The sequence below is a fragment of the Myxine glutinosa genome, chromosome 13 (assembly GCF_964187855.1).
Source record: "Myxine glutinosa chromosome 13, kmMyxGlut1.1, whole genome shotgun sequence".
Classification (NCBI taxonomy): domain Eukaryota; kingdom Metazoa; phylum Chordata; class Myxini; order Myxiniformes; family Myxinidae; genus Myxine; species Myxine glutinosa.
The window spans coordinates 36,197,454-36,215,368 of NC_136273.1; the positions used below are offsets into that span (position 1 = coordinate 36,197,454).

The following is a 17,915-nucleotide window of genomic DNA, read 5'->3' on the forward strand; positions in this document are numbered from 1 at the left end:
ACATGATATTGCAAGTCCTTTGAAGTTATAGGTATGGGTTTATAAAGCAAGAAAGCAGCCTTGTTAGTATCAGATTGAACTATAAGTCCTCTACACAGGATCTACTAGGTCTATACCGTTCAGGAATATGCTTTTACACATCTTCATCACTGTCCTGAGTGTCATTTTCGCAAAGGTGTCTACGCAAATGCCAACATTAATTTTTGGATTCCTCATGCTCTGAATATTCCAAAAAATGTGTAGTTTTGCTAATCTCCAAAAAATTTGAACGAAAAAACGTAGTGAACCTGACTAATCAATCGCACCTCTCTTTCGCTATCTGCTTTGCAATCCTGAATAGCGCTCTCTGATCCTCTTCCGAATCCAAGCGTTCTCCGAACATTTTCCTACATGCCTCCTGCGCCTTTGCTACCTCTTTCTTTGCAGCCATCTTGGCTGCCTTATAACTTTCATGCTCTGCCTTTTCTGCCCCCATACCCTTCACCTTCTGCCACTCCTTGAACTTCTTCCTCTTCTCGTCAATCCTCTTTCCAACCTCATCCCACCACCATGTTTCCGAGTGCCTCGGTGGTCCTTTAGTCCATCAACATTCCACATACCTCACCAACGGCTCCCAACAGACTAGCTTTCATTGACATCCAAACACTTTCAAGCTCAACCACATCATCCTCTACCATACTCAGCCTCTCATTTAATGCCTCCCTCACTGTCACCTCTTTCAACCTCCACACCTTCATTCTCGGTTGGTACTTCACCCACCGAGCTCTCCTCGCACCTTTCACCCTTATGTCGCAGACAACCAAGTGGTGCTGTGAAACAGCCTCCTTCCCCGGGATCACCTTTGTGTCCCGGAGGTGCCCCCTTTCCTCGCCTATGCTCCAGCAGGTAGTAAACGGTTGTCGTCGACCCACCTGACGTGTATGTAACAAGCTTATTATCCTCTTTCTGGAACTGAGTATTACAAATCAACAAATCAGCTCCATCAGCAAACTCCAAAATCCTTTCACCTTCTCCATTTCTCACACCATATCCGTAACCCCCATGAACTCCCTCAAAACCATCCATACTCCTTCCCACATGTCCATTCAGGTCTCCTCCCACCACAACAACTTCCTCATCTTTCACGTTTTCCATCAGCTTCTCTATCGCACACCAGAACTTGTCCCTCTCTTCATCGCTCCGACCGACCTGCAGAGCATATCCCTAGATGATGTTCACCAAGAGCTTGCCAATCATCATTTTCACCATCATCAACCTTTCACTCACTCTCGTCACACTCACCACACTGTCTATTGGCCAAGAGATCTGAGCCTAGATCTACTGTAATGTATATACCCCAGAGAGGATAATAACACTAGTCTCCTGACACTCCCTCAGGGAGTGGGTGTACTAGTAAATAAAATGAATAAGGATGCTTTTGGGTTATCAGGTCAAGAGATCAATAGGTGTAAATATGTGTGTGAAATAGTCTAATTTAACCCTCAAAAGAGTTTTATTTTCAACTTAATGGTGAAAGTTCAAAAAAAAATTTGATGGAAAATTAAGCAAGGCAAGGTAAAGCTACTACACTACTTGTAAAGGAGAGTACAAAATCAATTCAGAGATTATAGTTTGCGCAATGCAATAACTCACGAGTTCTTCCATTAACTTTTTCAAACACTTGAACTCTCTCGACGAAGCGTTGTTGAACTCGGGTATGAAATCCATGTCGATGGTCAGGTTTATCGTAGCTGCAACTACACAAGCAGGGCAAAGCATAGCTAGGGTTGAATCTATACTGGGAATGTTTTCTTAAGTGACAAAGTGCAATGAGCGGGTGTAAAAAAAAAGAAAAAAAAAAGACAGAAGATGTCAAGAAGTGTTGGGCGTAAGCATCAATCGCGTTTAACATTTCAAAAATCAAAAGCATTTAGAAATCTGGACACTCGTCTAAGATGACGTATTACAGAACAACCTTTGTTGGAGATGAACCTCTTAAACTCACCCTCAAGCTTGTTTGTTGAGGGGAAGGTTGAAGTCATTGAAGCTTCAGTTGGAGTTTGAAGAACTGGGTTGAGACAAATAAGTAAATGAATAAAGTGAAATGGAGAGGAAGCAGATCTGTTAAGAGAGGCCAACACTTAACTTAAGAGATCAATGGATCTTAACTAAAAGCACACTTGAGTACATTAATTGCCTTGGGAAATGAGGTGTGGTTGACATATCGACCATTAGCCCTTCCTCAGAGCAAAAAAAACAACCTTTATCCATATTTTAAATGAATTTTTGCTCTCTCGAAGTTTGAAACACCAATCACAGTCAATTTCCCACACTTCATTTATTGTAATCAATGTTTAGTTGATAAAATCGATTGTTCATCTTGTCCACCCACACATATACTGTAGACAGAAGCCCTAACGGAGATGAGTATTCCGTGGTATAAAGACATATCTGTTTGTTCGTATTACATGTTAAAGGCAAATTGTGATCCATTGAAGATTGGAAGTTTTCCATCCGAGCGCATTACTATTTATGGGTTGATTTTGTCCTGCGTTACGTTGTGTTGATTTTTTTTCCAGTCGTTACAGAGATTCCTGAAGTTGGCATATACAAACTTCCAGAACATCTCCAACAGGTAACAAACCACACCTCCAAAACAAATCACAATCCCCAAGAATACTCTTCCTGATGATGATGATGATGATGCTGTAGATGTTCACTATGTGGTTTCCTGCGTAGTTCTTATCATGTTTGTATCATTCAAACGTATCGAGATGGCAAAACAACAACCACTATATGTCAACAACAATTATTTGTTTTTGGCATTTGGCTTTTTATTGGCAGCTGGGGAGGGTAGGGTGAGAGGGTGAGAATTCCCCTTTTAAAAATGGCAAATTTAACTTTTTTGCTCATATTATATTAACTCTTTCCAAGGAAATTTTATGTTTATAACATGGAAAATAACTTTTGATTTTATGCTAATCTGTCAGCATTTTGGAGAGTTGATGTGGGCTTTGGGGGTGGATAAGGTCAATCAAAGTGTCCCATTGGAATAGGAAACAAACAGCAAAGTTAATTTCAAGTCATTCTAATTTTTATTCATGACTTGTAACGTTGCATCTTGCAACGTTGGATTTTCATGATTTTGTAACGTTTTTATTCACGTTGGACAAACATGACCTCTAAAATTGCTCTGTTTGACATGCAAATTACTTCTCAGGTTCACTAAAGTTTTCAATTTATTTTGCTTTGACTGGAAAACAAGCAACTCAGGTTTTATTCTTGCAAACATTATTGCAAATGTGGCCTTCTCTTTGTCGACAATATTATCCTGTATTTTTAGAAAAATTAATTATTTTCTTTTTATACCATCTATTTAACATATGCACAGATTTGGTGGAAATTTATACCCCCCTCCATTCCCCCCCCCCCCTCACCACTTCCTGCATGCATTGATATAAAAACACCACCCCATAACCCTCTTCAAGGAGTGGAGCGGGTTACCAACTTTTCTAACTGTATGAACTGTTCAAACCCTCATCCCAGATATGGCGACTCAAGTCAGACTCGAGTCGCAAAATTTTGCAACTTTACTCTAAGTTGATGGAATTGACTTGAGACTCGGACTTGGTACTTGGTGTCTGGGGACTTGCTTGCAACTTTCATGCGACTTGAGTTAACAATGACTTGATCACAAGGTTCAGAAAATATTGTTGGATAATGAGCGAATTAAAACCAGGTTTAAAATAAATGGTGAATTATTTTCTGTCGTGCCCATGCACAGTTCTGTCGATGACGACATATACCGTGTACGTACGTGTACGGCATACCAGCGTTCACAGGCCACAGGGGCCGGTTCGCATAGAGTTCACCACTAAGGTTAAAAAGGAGTGTCCACTCTTAAGACAAATTTTCAGAAAAAAAAAATCGCTGAAAAAAATTACATACCACTTCCAAGCGGAAAGCTCTAGTCTTACCAATGTGGCTATGTGTGAAACCATTTTATTCGAACAAGAACATTCGTTCCGGGAGAACGACTGTAAAAATATTTTGGAAATGTAAAAATGTACATTATCTTCAAAGACAACAAATGAAGTTAACAAGCCATAGGTTTCATTTTCTCCAGTACTGTATACCGACCCCTTCTTGATTCCCCAGAATTCCACCTCTTCCTGATTCCCCACCTTTCTTCCTGATTAAACATTCTATGTTAACGTACATCTATATACATATTTTGAAGTGTTTGTGCGTTTGTTTTTGCGTTTGCGTGTTTGTGCGTTAGTTTTTGCATTTGTTTGCCTGTTTGTTTGTGCATTTGTTTGTGTTTGTGCATTTGTTTGTGCATATGTTTGCACGTTTGTTTGTGTGTTTGTTTGTGTGTTTGTTTGTTTCTTTGTGCGTTTGTTTGTGTGTTTGTTTGCACATTTGTTTGCGTGTTTGCGCATTTATTTGTGTGTTTGTGTGTTTGCGCGTTTGTTTCTGTGTTTGTTTGCGTGTATGTTTGTGTGTATGTTTGTGTGTATGTTTGTGTGTATGTTTGTGTGTATGTTTGTGTGTATGTCTGTGTGTATGTTTGTGTGTATGTTTGTGTGTTTGCGTGTTTGTTTGCATGTTTGTTTCTGTGTTTGTTTGCATGTTTGTGTGTTTGTTTGCGTGTTTGTTTGTGCATTTATTTGTGCATTTATTTATGTGTTTGTTTGTGTGTTTGTTTGCGTGTTTGTTTCTGCTTTTATTTGTGTGTTTGTTTGCGTGTTTGTTTGTGCTTTTATTTGTGTGTTTGTGTGTTTGCACGTTTGTTTCTGTGTTTGTTTCTGTGTTTGTTTGCGTGTATGTTTGTGTGTATGTTTGTGTGTATATTTGTGTGTATGTTTGTGTGTATGTCTGTGTGTATTTTTGTGTATGTTTGCGTGTTTGCGTGTTTGTTTGCATGTTTGTTTCTGTGTTTGTTTGAATGTTTGCGTGTTTGTTTGTGTGTTTGTTTGCGTGCTTGTTTCTGCTTTTATTTGTGTGTTTGTTTGTGTGTTTGTTTGCGTGTTTGTTTGTGCTTTTACTTGTGTGTTTGTTTGCATGTTTGTTTGTGTTTTTATTTGTGTGTTTGCATATTTGCTTGCGCGTTTGTTTGTGTTTTGTGTGTTTATTTATGTGTTTGTTTGCGTGTTTTGTGTGTTTGTTTGTGTGTTTGCTTGAGCGTTAATCTTTCAGAGCCAAACCGTAGCACTTAGAGGCCACCTCCCCTCTGTCTTGAGCAGCACCGGGTGGCCACTGCTGGTAATAAATATACAGTACAAGTGAATTGTGAAAATCTCCTTTCCCATTCCACATTGAATTCTTTGGTTCTACTTATAACATTTAAACATAAGCTGAGATTACTGATATGTCTCATGTACATAATATGTTCAAGTAGGTACACGAGATATCAGAAGTAAATATAACATAGAATTATTTTTGCAGGGGACAAAGCTAAAAATTTCCACTGTATAAAGTTGACAAATAAAAGCATGAGTTAAACAGCTTTTCAGAACATACATTGCGATAAATTTATAATTAATTGTGGGACTTGACACAAGTTGAAGTAATACCGTGGTGATTTGAGCCCTGACTTGAGACTTGCCCTTAGACTTGAGACTTAATTGAGACGACTTGTTGACATTTCTGCCACATCCTACCCCCTGCCACCAGCTCTGACCTCCATACAATACATCTTTTCACACCAAATCATGTCGTAATGTTTTTTTTTGCCTTTCCAAAATTAAAGTTCAAATATAAATTAAATAAACGGCTCACCATGAAGGTTGCACTACTTGTCACCCACCTACCTCATGCACAGATGTGTGTGTATATATATATATGAGTTCATTGTTAATTTTGACAAGTTCATTGTCGGAATGAGCTCAGTAAAAAGAGGAGGAATAGCGTTATTAGAAAGGTGATAGCTTCTTAAAATCAGAATCAGCATTTATTTCAAACTCCTCCAACTCCACTCCGCCCTTCCCCATGTAGATCTAATCTATAATAATAAAATGCTGTGTCTGCGTGTGTCTGCGTATGTCAGTGTATGCGTGTGTCAGTATGTGCGTGTGTCAGTGTGTGTGTGTCACCTCCATAACTCCAAAACCATAAAACATAGCGCCCCCAAACTTTGCATGCACACTAAGGAACTCCAAGAGAGTTTATGAATGAAAGCTGGGTGCTTCGGTAAATGTGAACACCCATTTTAAAAAGATAATTAACGGGATTGCGCTCTCCAGGCTGTTTTTCCAAGCCATGGTGATACAGTACACAGCACCAATTATATATATATTTTTTTAACCTATGCCTCCCAATGGCCTTACACACTTATTTTAACTCAAATTCGATATCTGTTTTCATTTCTGGCAGATGCTAAAGTGGATTAAGACTCAGTGAAAACAAATTCGGTGAAATATGTGAAATTGTTTCATGAACTTTAAAATAACCAACGCGAGACCTTGAATCACTTTTAAAGGGGTAATGTATGCTATGCATTTCACGGCTTGGCCTTGAATCACCTTCGGGGACTGCTTATTCATGTGGTCTACTCGGCTTGTGTTTACATTTTAGAGGTCCCTCGATGTGCTTCACACAAACTAAAAACAAATCTGGTGAAAAAAAAAAATGAAATCACATCGTTCCATGCACTCTGCAAGCAAATACCAAACACCATGACACTAACTGCAGCGCGTAGGCTACACGTGAGGATGGTACACTTGCCCTTAAACAAGTTTTGGGAATCTGATTTTTTTTGAGGGATTACACACCTTGATGATGTAGTAGAATTTGCATTTTGAGGCCTCACTGGTGAAGGTATTTATCTCGATGATTTATCTAGATGAATATGGTAAGATATGGTAATATGGTAATCCCCCTCCCACGCCTCCTCCCCCCAAGCCCTCTCCCTCCCACACATCTCCCTGCTCTCAAATGTTATGTTTGTGTGCTTCCCCTTCTCTCCCCATCTTGTCTTCCGCTCCCTCTTTTTATATATTTTGTTTGTCTGGTTGATTTGTTTGTGAAATAAATGTTAGCTCTTTCACGAGCCTCGATTCAGTATACAAAAAAAAAGAAAAAAGACTGGCACTCACATACTCCTGCATCCAGGTCACCACACCTGCTCCCAGCTCACCCCTCCTCTTGCTCCCCATTCACCCTTCCTACCGCACCCCTCTCACTCTCCTCCTGTTCCCTGCTCACCCCTCCTGCTTTCCTCTCCTTCTCACCCCTCCTCCTGATTCCCACTGTACCCCTATTCCAGGTCACCCCCTCCTGCTCCTCCCTCACCATCCTTCTGCTCTCCCACCTCCCTGTCCCCTTGCTCACTCCTGATATAATCCCCTCCTCCATTCCCTCTCCCGCACTTCCCTCCCCTCTTTTCTCTCCCGCTTCCCCCTCCTCTTTTTATATTCCTGTCAACAAAGCAATTCTGCATTGCCCAGCAACGCCGGGTACCTTTGTTAGGTACCCTTCCCCTCCCCTTCCCCCTTGACATCCCCTTTGACCACATCCCTTTCCTCTCTCCCCCCTCCCATCCTCTCTCCCCCTTCCCCTCCTCTCTCCATATTCCATCAGTGAAGCGACTCAGCATTGCCTGGCAATACTGGGTACCTTTACTCATAATCTATAAAACAGAGCAGTGTCTGTATGTATGTTTGTCTCTCCGGTAACTACTTCGAAACTCTCGGGCTGATCGGCACCAAATTTACATGGCATGCTCAGGTTTTCCTACTTCGGTTTTTCTGCAAAATATTTTTCAATTTTCTTTTTATTCGATTATTCTTTGAATTGTTGGATTTTTTTCGGATTTCCCAAAGGCCTTATTTCTCAAAATTATGATATGGAGTATGCAATTGTGATCAATAAAATGTATTCCATACATGACAAAAATTAAGTGTAGTATTTCCAATAATATGTCGCAGCACATTGCCCACCGAGAGTGGACCAAGAAGGAAACCGAGTGCACCCACCAGTAAGTAATACATTTTTTCAAGAAAAGGGTATTTCAAGCAAATAATGAAATATCTTTTGGGACTATTTCAAGGTCTCCAAGGGGAATTCCTCATTTGAATATGATAAATTTCCTATTTTTAAAAGATCAATGTATGACAAGCTCTAACGGTCAACTTGAATACTTTTTGTATAATTTCAGAGAGAAAAAGTCTTACCAATTAGTCTCTATTAAAGCATCAGCATAACCTAAGCCACCATAACAATCACAAACCAGAAGAAAGGAAAGAATTATTCATTCTCACCCAGGGGTGCTGATAAACAAGCTTTGAAAGCATGAGCTCTCGTAGATGTTGAGAAATGTGTTGTCAACGTCGGAGCCATTGTAGATGTTGAGAAATGTGTTGTCAACGTCGGAGCCATTGTAGATGTTGAGAAATGTGTTGTCAACGTCGGAGCCATTGTTGTAGGGACCATTGGCTCGCAATCGAGCATAGTAATGTTTGTGTTACTAGCCGAAGCACACGTGCAGGGACTATTCAAAGGTGAGCCACAGCCATAGAGTGAGCACACGTTTGGAGGAAATCTGTACATTGAACCGCACGAACAGTTCAACTCTTGAGGGTAAATCGTGCATTCTGTGTGAATCAGGCAGACACATGAGTTTGGGGACCATTAGAAGAAAACAAACAACGTCATACCTTGTAAAGATGAATATATTGTTGCGGAGATGAGGACTGTATATTTTTTGATTGTGTGCTGTATTATTATTATTATTGTTTATTCTGCGCCCCCCTACCTCCGGAGCTGTGTAAAGGTGAAAGGGCATCCCATAATTAGTCCACAAGCATACACGTCAGCCAAGTAATAGAATACCCCTGTTGATAGTTATCTCTTATTCTGTGTTCTAGGGTAAGGCTGTGTCTCCCATTAATTGAAGTACTCCATTGCACCAGTGAAAGAGAATAGATCCCCTTTCATTCCCATCCCCAAAACCTCCATTTCCTATCACATCCCCTTTCGTCATTGCCGAGCCTCGATTGCCCATATTACATCCCCTCTCGTCATTGCTGAGCCCTCGATTCGCAATCACCTCCCCTCCAATAACCGCCATTGACCACAAGGCTCGGGTCGGGGAAGAAAGGCGTGTCTCCACCTCGTCATAGAGGGGAGGAGGGGCGTACCCGCCCGTCGTCATCGAGGGCGGAGCCCGAGGGTCGCGCGACCAACCAGGGCCGAGGTGAGCACCCCGATGGGCGTGTCCAAAACGCCGGCGGCTGAATCGCTGGAGGCGCTATAAAAGGCGCGCACGGAAGTGAGTTGTGAGTTGGTCTGAGTTGGTTGAGAGTCGGTCGTCAAGTGGAGAGTGGTGAAGAGTCAGTCAGTAGAGGTGGTGGTCAAGTGGTTGCGGTGAGGAGTCGGTGGTAAAGAGTGAGGGACCAAGAAAGAGTTGAGGGTGTGGACCAACGAGTCAGACAAGTCCTGGGAACGCAGCGGAGGCCGCAGCAGCAAGAACACCCAACAGCCAAAGGGGGCCTGAACGGCGGTTTGGAGCAGGACCGTAAAGGAACGGCGGCTGCTAAACGCGCCGGTTGAGCTGCAGGACCCCCTTGGACCTTTCCTCTCCCTCCAGCCATCCACCTCCTGCCTTTCCACCCTTCTTGTGTACATGAGTTTGTTTTGTTTGTTCTGTCCCTGGGTATTTAATTAAGTCTGTAGGTAAGCTAAAATTTGCACTGTGTCACCTGCGTCTTATGTGTTGTAAATAAACCTTGATTGCTCCTTTTTGCTTGTGTAAATAATAAATCCAATTACTCTTCTGTCCGTCTATTCGTTTTATTCCTTTTCCTCTTTGCATTCGTCGTTTTAGTCTTTTCCCCTCATTGAGCAGCTGCGGTGCGATCCGGCCAACGTTTGGGTGGAATCGGGTGAGTCGGGGATCCTGTTAGGTCGCGGTAATACACCACCGCTCGGTCAATATAACATCTGTCCGCGATCTGTAACAATTGGTTGTCAGGAGTTGGATTCGGACCTGGGACTAAATTTGTTAGGCCCAAATTTTGGAACACCAATTGTGTTATTAAGTAACAATTGGTGTCTGGGAGTGAGATTCAGGGCCCGAACCAAATTTTTAAAACATCTAGGAAAAAAATTTGGTCAAAATTTGGAGCGGCCGAAATTTGTTTTGTTTTACAAAACCCGAATTTTGAAATCGCGCCATGGCTGGTCAAGGCGACGGGATGCCGGTGGGAGAGATAGACGGGGTAGAATCGACCCAGGACCTCGGGGAAATGTATGTGGAGGAAAGGGAGGAGGAGAGCAATGAGGTGGTTGAGGGTGTATCAGACGCACAAAATGGCGCTCTCGCGCACGAGGTTTCAGGCGCGCAAAGAGGCGCCTCGCACGAGCGCGCGGTAGCCGAGCCCACTGTATCAGCGGGCTTTAACATGCAGCAGTTCATGGCACGGTTTAGCGAATACATGGCACAGTCGAAGTGCGACAACGAAAAAAGAGCCAGGGAAATGGAGGGAATGGAAAACAGAATGGGGGAGCGACTAGGAAATCAAATCGGGGAGTTAGACAAGAAATTTGGGAAGTTAGACAATAATTTTGAGGAGTTAGACAAGAAATTTGGGAAGTTAGACAATAATTTTGAGGAGTTAGACAAGAAATTTGGGAAGTTAGACAATAATTTTGAGGAGTTAGACAAGAAATTTGGGAAGTTAGACAATAATTTTGAGGGGTTAGACAACGGGATAAAAGAGGTGAGACATGGGTTAACGGGGGTGGAAAATAGAATGGCTGCCCAGGAGAATCAGATAGAGGGGATGAAAAATGGGTTAATGGGGCTAGAAAATAGGATGGAGGACAAATTGCGGGAGATAGGGGAGCAATCCGCCAGGGAAATCAAACGAATGGGAAACCAGATAGAGGAGGTGCAAATCGGGTTAGAAAGTAAACTGGATGCTCAGAGGGATGAATTGGGACAGATGAGGGTGGTATCTACAAAAGAGATGGGGGAGATGAAAGAGGAGATACGACGAGGTGTGGGTGAGGAGGTCTCGGGGCTACGCGAGGAGGTAAAGCAAGGTGAGAAGCGTATGGAGAAAGAAGTGAGAAATAATACGGCTAGGTTACAGGGGGGAATAGAAGATCTGACTGAGGAGGTGGAGCAGCTGACGGAGGGACAAAAAGAACTAGTGGAGCAGGTTCAAAAGAACACTGCGGTACTAGGAGGGTTAAAGGCGACACAAAAAGAAATTTAAAACGAATTAATAGCGACGCAGAGGCAATGTCAGATGGTACGTGAGGAACTGACAATGAGGGTGGACGAGGTGACAGAGATAATGGAGACAAAGGACCGGCAGGTGAGGATGCACATAGAGACGGTCACGGTAGCCTTAGAGGACGAACTTGAGGAGACGCACCGAGAAATAAAAGAGGTTAAACAAAAATTAGAGGAAGTGGAAGAAGAGGTGAGTGAAATTAAGAAGGGACGGACAGAAACTAAAAGAGAAATCCAGGAGGAGGTGATGGAATATGTGCAAGGTCGGTGCTCAACTCATGATGTGATGCTCACTAACCGAATAAAGAGTTTGCAGGTGGCAAAGGAGGTGCGACGACGAGGTACGGAGGTGAGTGGCAATGTATATGATGTGAGGAAAGCTTCAGTCGGCTTGGGGATTGGTTTGGATCCGGGTGTTCGTGAAAGGCCGTTGGTGAAGTGTGCGACAGGTCTGGTGTGCGAAAAAAGAGGTGTGCGAGAATGTCCGACCATGGGGTGTGTGAGGAAAAAGTGCGCGCCGACCAGTGAGTGTGCCGTCAAGAGTGAGTTGGTCGAAGCGCGTGTGCGAGGGGGTACATGGAAGCGCGGTGTGGTGAGTGTTACGGAGGAAGTAACGAGAGAGTGTACACCTGTGGTGAGTGTTACAGAGGATGTAACGAGGAAGTGTACGCCTGTGGTGAGTGTTACAGAGGATGTAACGGGAGAGTGTGCGCGAGAAAGGTGTGTAACTGACGGGTGCATGAGGAAAGAGTGTGCCGTCGAGAGTAAGGGTGAGTGCGCTGTCAAGAATGGAGGTGAGAGTAGTGAGAGTGGCACGGAGCGTGAGTTGGTTGTGACAGGTGAGCGAGGATGTACACCTGGAATGGAAGGATGCACACCTGGAATGGTAGAGCGTGAGTGGGAATGCACGCTGGAATTGGTAGTGAGGCACGTGGTTGGGTGTGCGAGTGAGAGCACACCTGTGATTGTCACAGAGGAGGTGACCGAGGAGGGGGCGCGAAGAGGTGTGTTGGTGAGGTGTGCGAGCGACGAATGTGTGCCAAGGTGTTCGGTGGTCAGGTGTGTGACCAAGTCGGTGAGCGGAATGAGTGTACCGAGGTGTGTAAGAAGAGGTACGACGAGGAGCATGGAAACGGCTGCATGTATGAGCAAGAAAGGGGTAGCGTATGCATGTAAGCGTCCAGGTGAAGCATCGACGGTAACCGGGTTAGAGGTTAGAACGACTTATAGCCGAATCGGGCCCTCGGTGCGCGTCGGGCAGCTTCGCGTGCCGCGAGGACCAGCGGGGATCCGAACCACGGCGGTTTCGAAAGAACCGCCGTACGCGATCCACGCTGTGCCTCGCTTGGAACGGCCGCGTCCGGGCTCCACTAGGCGGAGCGGGCAGCCCGATAGGAAGGGTCGTCATGGCGACCACTTTCTATTGAGACGTGCCGGCAGGTCGAGATCGGGACATTGGATGGCTCCACGCCGAGGTGGTGCGTGGGATCTCGGCCCGGGTAAGCCCCCGTCCCTGCCCCGAATGCGGGACGTATCCAGCCGCTGGCACAAAACGACCCGCGTTCATTGCTCGGCTGTACGAAGCCGGGCTGTAGACGTGAATTGGCGCACCGAGAGTGTAATAAGTAGACGGGTGAGGAGGATAGTGTTTTGGACTCAAAATTAGAAAAAGGCGAAATTTGATGATTGGTACGGTGATTGGCAGATGATTGGCAGAATTTTGGATTGGTTGGATTTAGGTGTGCCAAATTGATAGTAGGACCTCCCCGATGTGGTGGGATGGCAAATCCACCATCCCTCACAGAGAGGTGGGGGCAAATGCGCAATAGTTTATGGGGTGGCTATGACAACCGAGCCAGGGAGGGCTTGGTTATATTGATAGGGATCTAGCGAAGATGACATTAGGTAACGTTAAGGATTAGTTAGTGACTGATACCTGTAGTGGGGACGCAGGTAGATTAGTATGGATGATAATGACGTGGGAGCGCAATAGTTTAAAGGGACGACTGGGAAGCGCAAGTTTCAGAGGGGAGTAGTTAGCTGAGATGATGCCGTGTGTGTGAAGATTGAACAGGTGAGAATTGAACAGGTGTGATTGCACAGGTGTGCAACTGAACAGGTGAATGGAGCAGTGTATGAGGGAGTAGTGGTGATTGCGTGTTGTGTTGACCAAATGGTCCAGGAAGGAGGAGGGTGCAGGTGGCACCAGGTAGGATTGCACAGGTGTGCAACGACAGGTGAATGAAGGACAGGTGTATGGAATAAATGGTATGGAGTATTGGAATGGATGGTCGTGGAGTGAGTATGGTGGAAATTGTGGAGTGGAGTGGATGGTGCGAAGGTGTGAATGGGGGAAGAGTGGACCCCCATCACGGATACCCGGGGCGGGTAGTGTAAGTGTTAGGTAGAGGGTACATGTAAATTGTGGTTGGATATTGGCATCTGTGGTGCGGGTGAAAGAATGGTCTTTGGATGGGTGCATTAGTGTTGTGGAAATGGCTGGGCGTGTAGCCTGTTAGTGTGTGTAGTTGGTTGGGCACTCCACCACTGTGAGGATGTCGGCCAGGTGAGGCCGCAGGTGGGCTCTGGGAGCCGGTAGTAGTTGTTGTGGATGGGGCCCGAGGATCCGGAGGACGGACCCGGGTAGCCCAGTGCCAGAGGGCACCATGGGGTGACAGAGCCAGGAGGGGCTGTCCCCAGTTAGTTAGGTTAGGGTGAGGAGCTAGGTAAGCTCGGGTGGCAACTACAGTGGTGGAGGTGTGCAGGTGGGTAGACCTGCTGGGAGAGCTACACGTCGCAGCCCAGAAATTGTGCGAGAGCACCGGGAGATGAATCGGGGGAGTGAGACCCCAAATTGAGAAGCACCACAGGTTGGGTCAATGGGAATTGGTTTTTAGAACCCATAGTGTAAGTGGGCCAATGGTTTGGCAGGAGAAAGACCCCGGGTAATGTAAAGTGTGTTAATGTCATTTAGAAAGTAGTTAGGATGAAGTCTCCTCGCACCATCTGCATCCACTCACCTGAGGTGACAGGTACTCCGCACCATGCCATGTTTTGTTATTTTTACTGTGCAAATGTTTGGATGGTGAGACGCATCATGACGTGGGTGTGACATTGTGCTTTGATGTTCCATCTCTGCCTCCTTATGAGGATTGATGATGAATTTGGTGATGGCAAATTTTGAAGTAGAGGGATTGTGGAGACGAATTTGGTATAGGGGAAATATGGGGAAGACGTGACAGTAGTGACGAATTTGTAAATGTGTAGATTTTTGTACATATGGGGTAAGGGCAAGGGTAGGGTAGGTGACAGGGGGGTGACGTACGGTAGGGACGAGCTTTCTCACTTCGCCCTCCGTACGCATTTCGCCTTGCATTGCCTTATTGATGTGTACCCTTGTGACCTTACCCCTCGCTCAATTGTCTTTCCCCTTTTGTCTCCCACATGACCTGTGCGCCATTGGGTGCCGAGGGGAGCGTGCGTGGGTCGGCCATTGTGCGCCCGAAATTCCCAGAACCAGCTGTCTGCATCGATGCACCACATTATGGACCACATGTCTGTGGCCGAGCACCACTTATGGACCCCATGGGTTGGGGCATGGCCCCTCTGCTGGAACCGGCCATGAGGGCCCGAAATCTTGCTGGCGGACCTTGGCCACAGGGCACCGATGCCCCACAGGTGAACCACACGTAGTCGGCCCCTGTGGGCCATAAATAAAATAAATAAAAAGGACACATTGGGTGCAAGTTTTAATACAAATAGGCCGCCAGTAAGCAAAGCAAAATAATGACAACATCTGGAAGACCAAATAATAATAACCAGCAGAGGGAGCCGAAGAGCAAGAGATCACCTGCAGGGTTAGGGGTTGTTGGTTTATTTTTATTGATGAACAATGGTGACTGCACCGATTGGTGCTTGGGTGCGTTTTTGGGTGCTTTCATGGTGCGTCGATGCAGAGCAGACTGTCTCCCCCCCAAAAAGAACAATTACAGGTCCTGGGTTAGTCTTGTAAATAAAAGTAGCGTCAAGTGTAAATAATGCTTCCCACCATCAGTGTGTAGTTTGAAGACCATTCCGCGATTCGGTTAACTGTGGGCGTAAGTCTGTTAGGCAGGGTGCAATGGAGCAGCGGGACACATTTATTTATGTTTTTAAAAAAACTGTCGCACTCAGGGTCAGGTTAAAAGTAGAGGGAACTACACCTACGTGTCACACTAAAAATAAAAGTTGTAGGCCCGGGACGTGCCTAAGAGGAGGAGGGTGCAGTGTTGCGGAGATGAGGACTGTATATTTTTTGATTGTGTGCTGTATTATTATTATTATTGTTTATTCTGCGCCCCCCTACCTCCGGAGCTGTGTAAAGGTGAAAGGGCATCCCATAATTAGTCCACAAGCATACACGTCAGCCAAGTAATAGAATACCCCTGTTGATAGTTATCTCTTATTCTGTGTTCTAGGGTAAGGCTGTGTCTCCCATTAATTGAAGTACTCCATTGCACCAGTGAAAGAGAATAGATCCCCTTTCATTCCCATCCCCAAAACCTTCATTTCCTATCACATCCCCTTTCGTCATTGCCGAGCCTCGATTGCCCATATTACATCCCCTCTCGTCATTGCTGAGCCCTCGATTCGCAATCACCTCCCCTCCAATAACCGCCATTGACCACGAGGCTCGAGTCGGGGAAGAAAGGCGTGTCTCCACCTCGTCATAGAGGGGAGGAGGGGCGTACCCGCCCGTCGTCATCGAGGGTGGAGCCCGAGGGTCGCGCGACCAACCAGGGCCGAGGTGAGCACCCCGATGGGCGTGTCCAAAACGCCGGCGGCTGAATCGCTGGAGGCGCTATAAAAGGCGCGCACGGAAGTGAGTTGTGAGTTGGTCTGAGTTGGTTGAGAGTCGGTCGTCAAGTGGAGAGTGGTGAAGAGTCAGTCAGTAGAGGTGGTGGTCAAGTGGTTGCGTTGGTTGCGGTGAGGAGTCGGTGGTAAAGAGTGAGGGACCAAGAAAGAGTTGAGGGTGTGGACCAACGAGTCAGACAAGTTCTGGGAACGCAGCGGAGGCCGCAGCAGCAAGAACACCCAACAGCCAAAGGGGGCCTGAACGGCGGTTTGGAGCAGGACCGTAAAGGAACGGCGGCTGCTAAACGCGCCGGTTGAGCTGCAGGACCCCCCTTGGACCTTTCCTCTCCCTCCAGCCATCCACCTCCTGCCTTTCCACCCTCCTTGTGTATGTGAGTTTGTTTTGTTTGTTCTGTCCCTGGGTATTTAATTAAGTCTGTAGGTAAGCTAAAATTTGCACTGTGTCACCTGCGTCTTATGTGTTGTAAATAAACCTTGATTGCTCCTTTTTGCTTGTGTAAATAATAAATCCAATTACTCTTCTGTCCGTCTATTCGTTTTATTCCTTTTCCTCTTTGCATTCGTCGTTTTAGTCTTTTCCCCTCATTGAGCAGCTGCGGTGCGATCCGGCCAACGTTTGGGTGGAATCGGGTGAGTCGGGGATCCTGTTAGGTCGCGGTAATACACCACCGCTCGGTCAATATAACATCTGTCCGCGATCTGTAACAATATGTTGTGCAGTCATTCTGTGGGAGGTAAAATGCAACTCACTTGTCATTAGTTCTGCTGATACAAGGGTGGTCGTCTGGTTTGCTATGGAAATGGGGAATTGAGTTTGTAATAGACTTATTATGTCATCCTGTGTGATCGATAGGTTGTTATTGATGAAATCGATTTCCAAGTTGAAAAAGAAACTGGAGTTCGTATCTACAAAACAAAAGAATCATTGAATTGTCAGGACATTTGAGTATTTTTGAGTAAATTTGAGTGAGTAAATTTGAGTAAATGCACTTTGTGATTCGCAAGTGAATTGGATTCATGCTTACCTGGATGTTGGGCGACTGAGGAAAGTGTTGAGGTGTGTGTTGGTAGTGAATACAAAAATGTTTTCTTTACTGGAAATGATGCAACAAGCAGCCACCATACACAGTATTTATTACCTGAGCTTGCCCAAACTCATGCTGTAAGGATGAGACTCTGTGCACACCTGTGCATCTCCTTACATCTCCCGGCTCATGGTGGATGATCAGTTAGCAAGCTCATTCCTTCATTCATTCCCTCAATCAATCTCAACATCAGCATATCATTCTCCGTCAACACTCATTCATATAGAGTACTGTACAAGAGCTTTGAGTACTGTACAATGCAGGTAAATAATGATTCAAATTTTTGGGAAAGCAAATTTAATATCACAGTTACATTTAAGTATATAAAATAAATTAGGAAATCGAAAAAGTTTTATTTTTGTGATACCGGCACATATTACCATGTGCTATTAATATCCACTTACCACAAAGAAAATGCTGTCTATGCACGAAACAATTAGTGCATTTTTGTACAGTGAATAATAACAAATTATTTAAGTAATCAATACCAGTTAATTAATGTACAACAACAACAACAACAGGCATTTTAAGGCCATTTCACTGCTTGAGGAGAGGTTAGCTTTGTGGGCTCCATGACAATTGCTGTGTCTGTTGGTTCGGGGAACCACGTGATGGTGGGGGGGGGTGGGGTAAAGGAGGAAGGGTGCGCGTGCGCATGCGCAGAAGGGAGAGAATGCCGAATAAAGAAAGCCTCTTGATTTATCGTTCCTGTTTCTGTTGCTGTTTACTGAATCTACGGACACTACAACTGG

The 17,915-nt window shown here is 45.0% G+C and overlaps 1 protein-coding gene across 3 annotated transcripts in view; it reads right to left on the bottom strand.

Moving 5' to 3' along the window:
* Window positions 1–17,915, bottom strand: part of LOC137438847 (adhesion G protein-coupled receptor F5-like) — a 112,515-nt gene that overhangs the window by 66,572 nt on the left and 28,028 nt on the right. For 2 of the 3 annotated variants that reach the window (XM_078767329.1, XM_078767328.1), the window contains exons 4-7: window positions 16,829–16,984; window positions 8,244–8,576; window positions 1,985–2,047; window positions 1,633–1,736 (exon numbers count right to left, since the gene is read on the bottom strand). In XM_078767329.1, the coding sequence (XP_078623455.1) occupies window positions 1,633–1,736; window positions 1,985–2,047; window positions 8,244–8,576; window positions 16,829–16,984 (656 nt within the window). The remainder of the gene's footprint in view (window positions 1–1,632; window positions 1,737–1,984; window positions 2,048–8,243; window positions 8,577–16,828; window positions 16,985–17,915) is intronic. The other variant, XM_078767330.1, reaches the window with a different exon arrangement.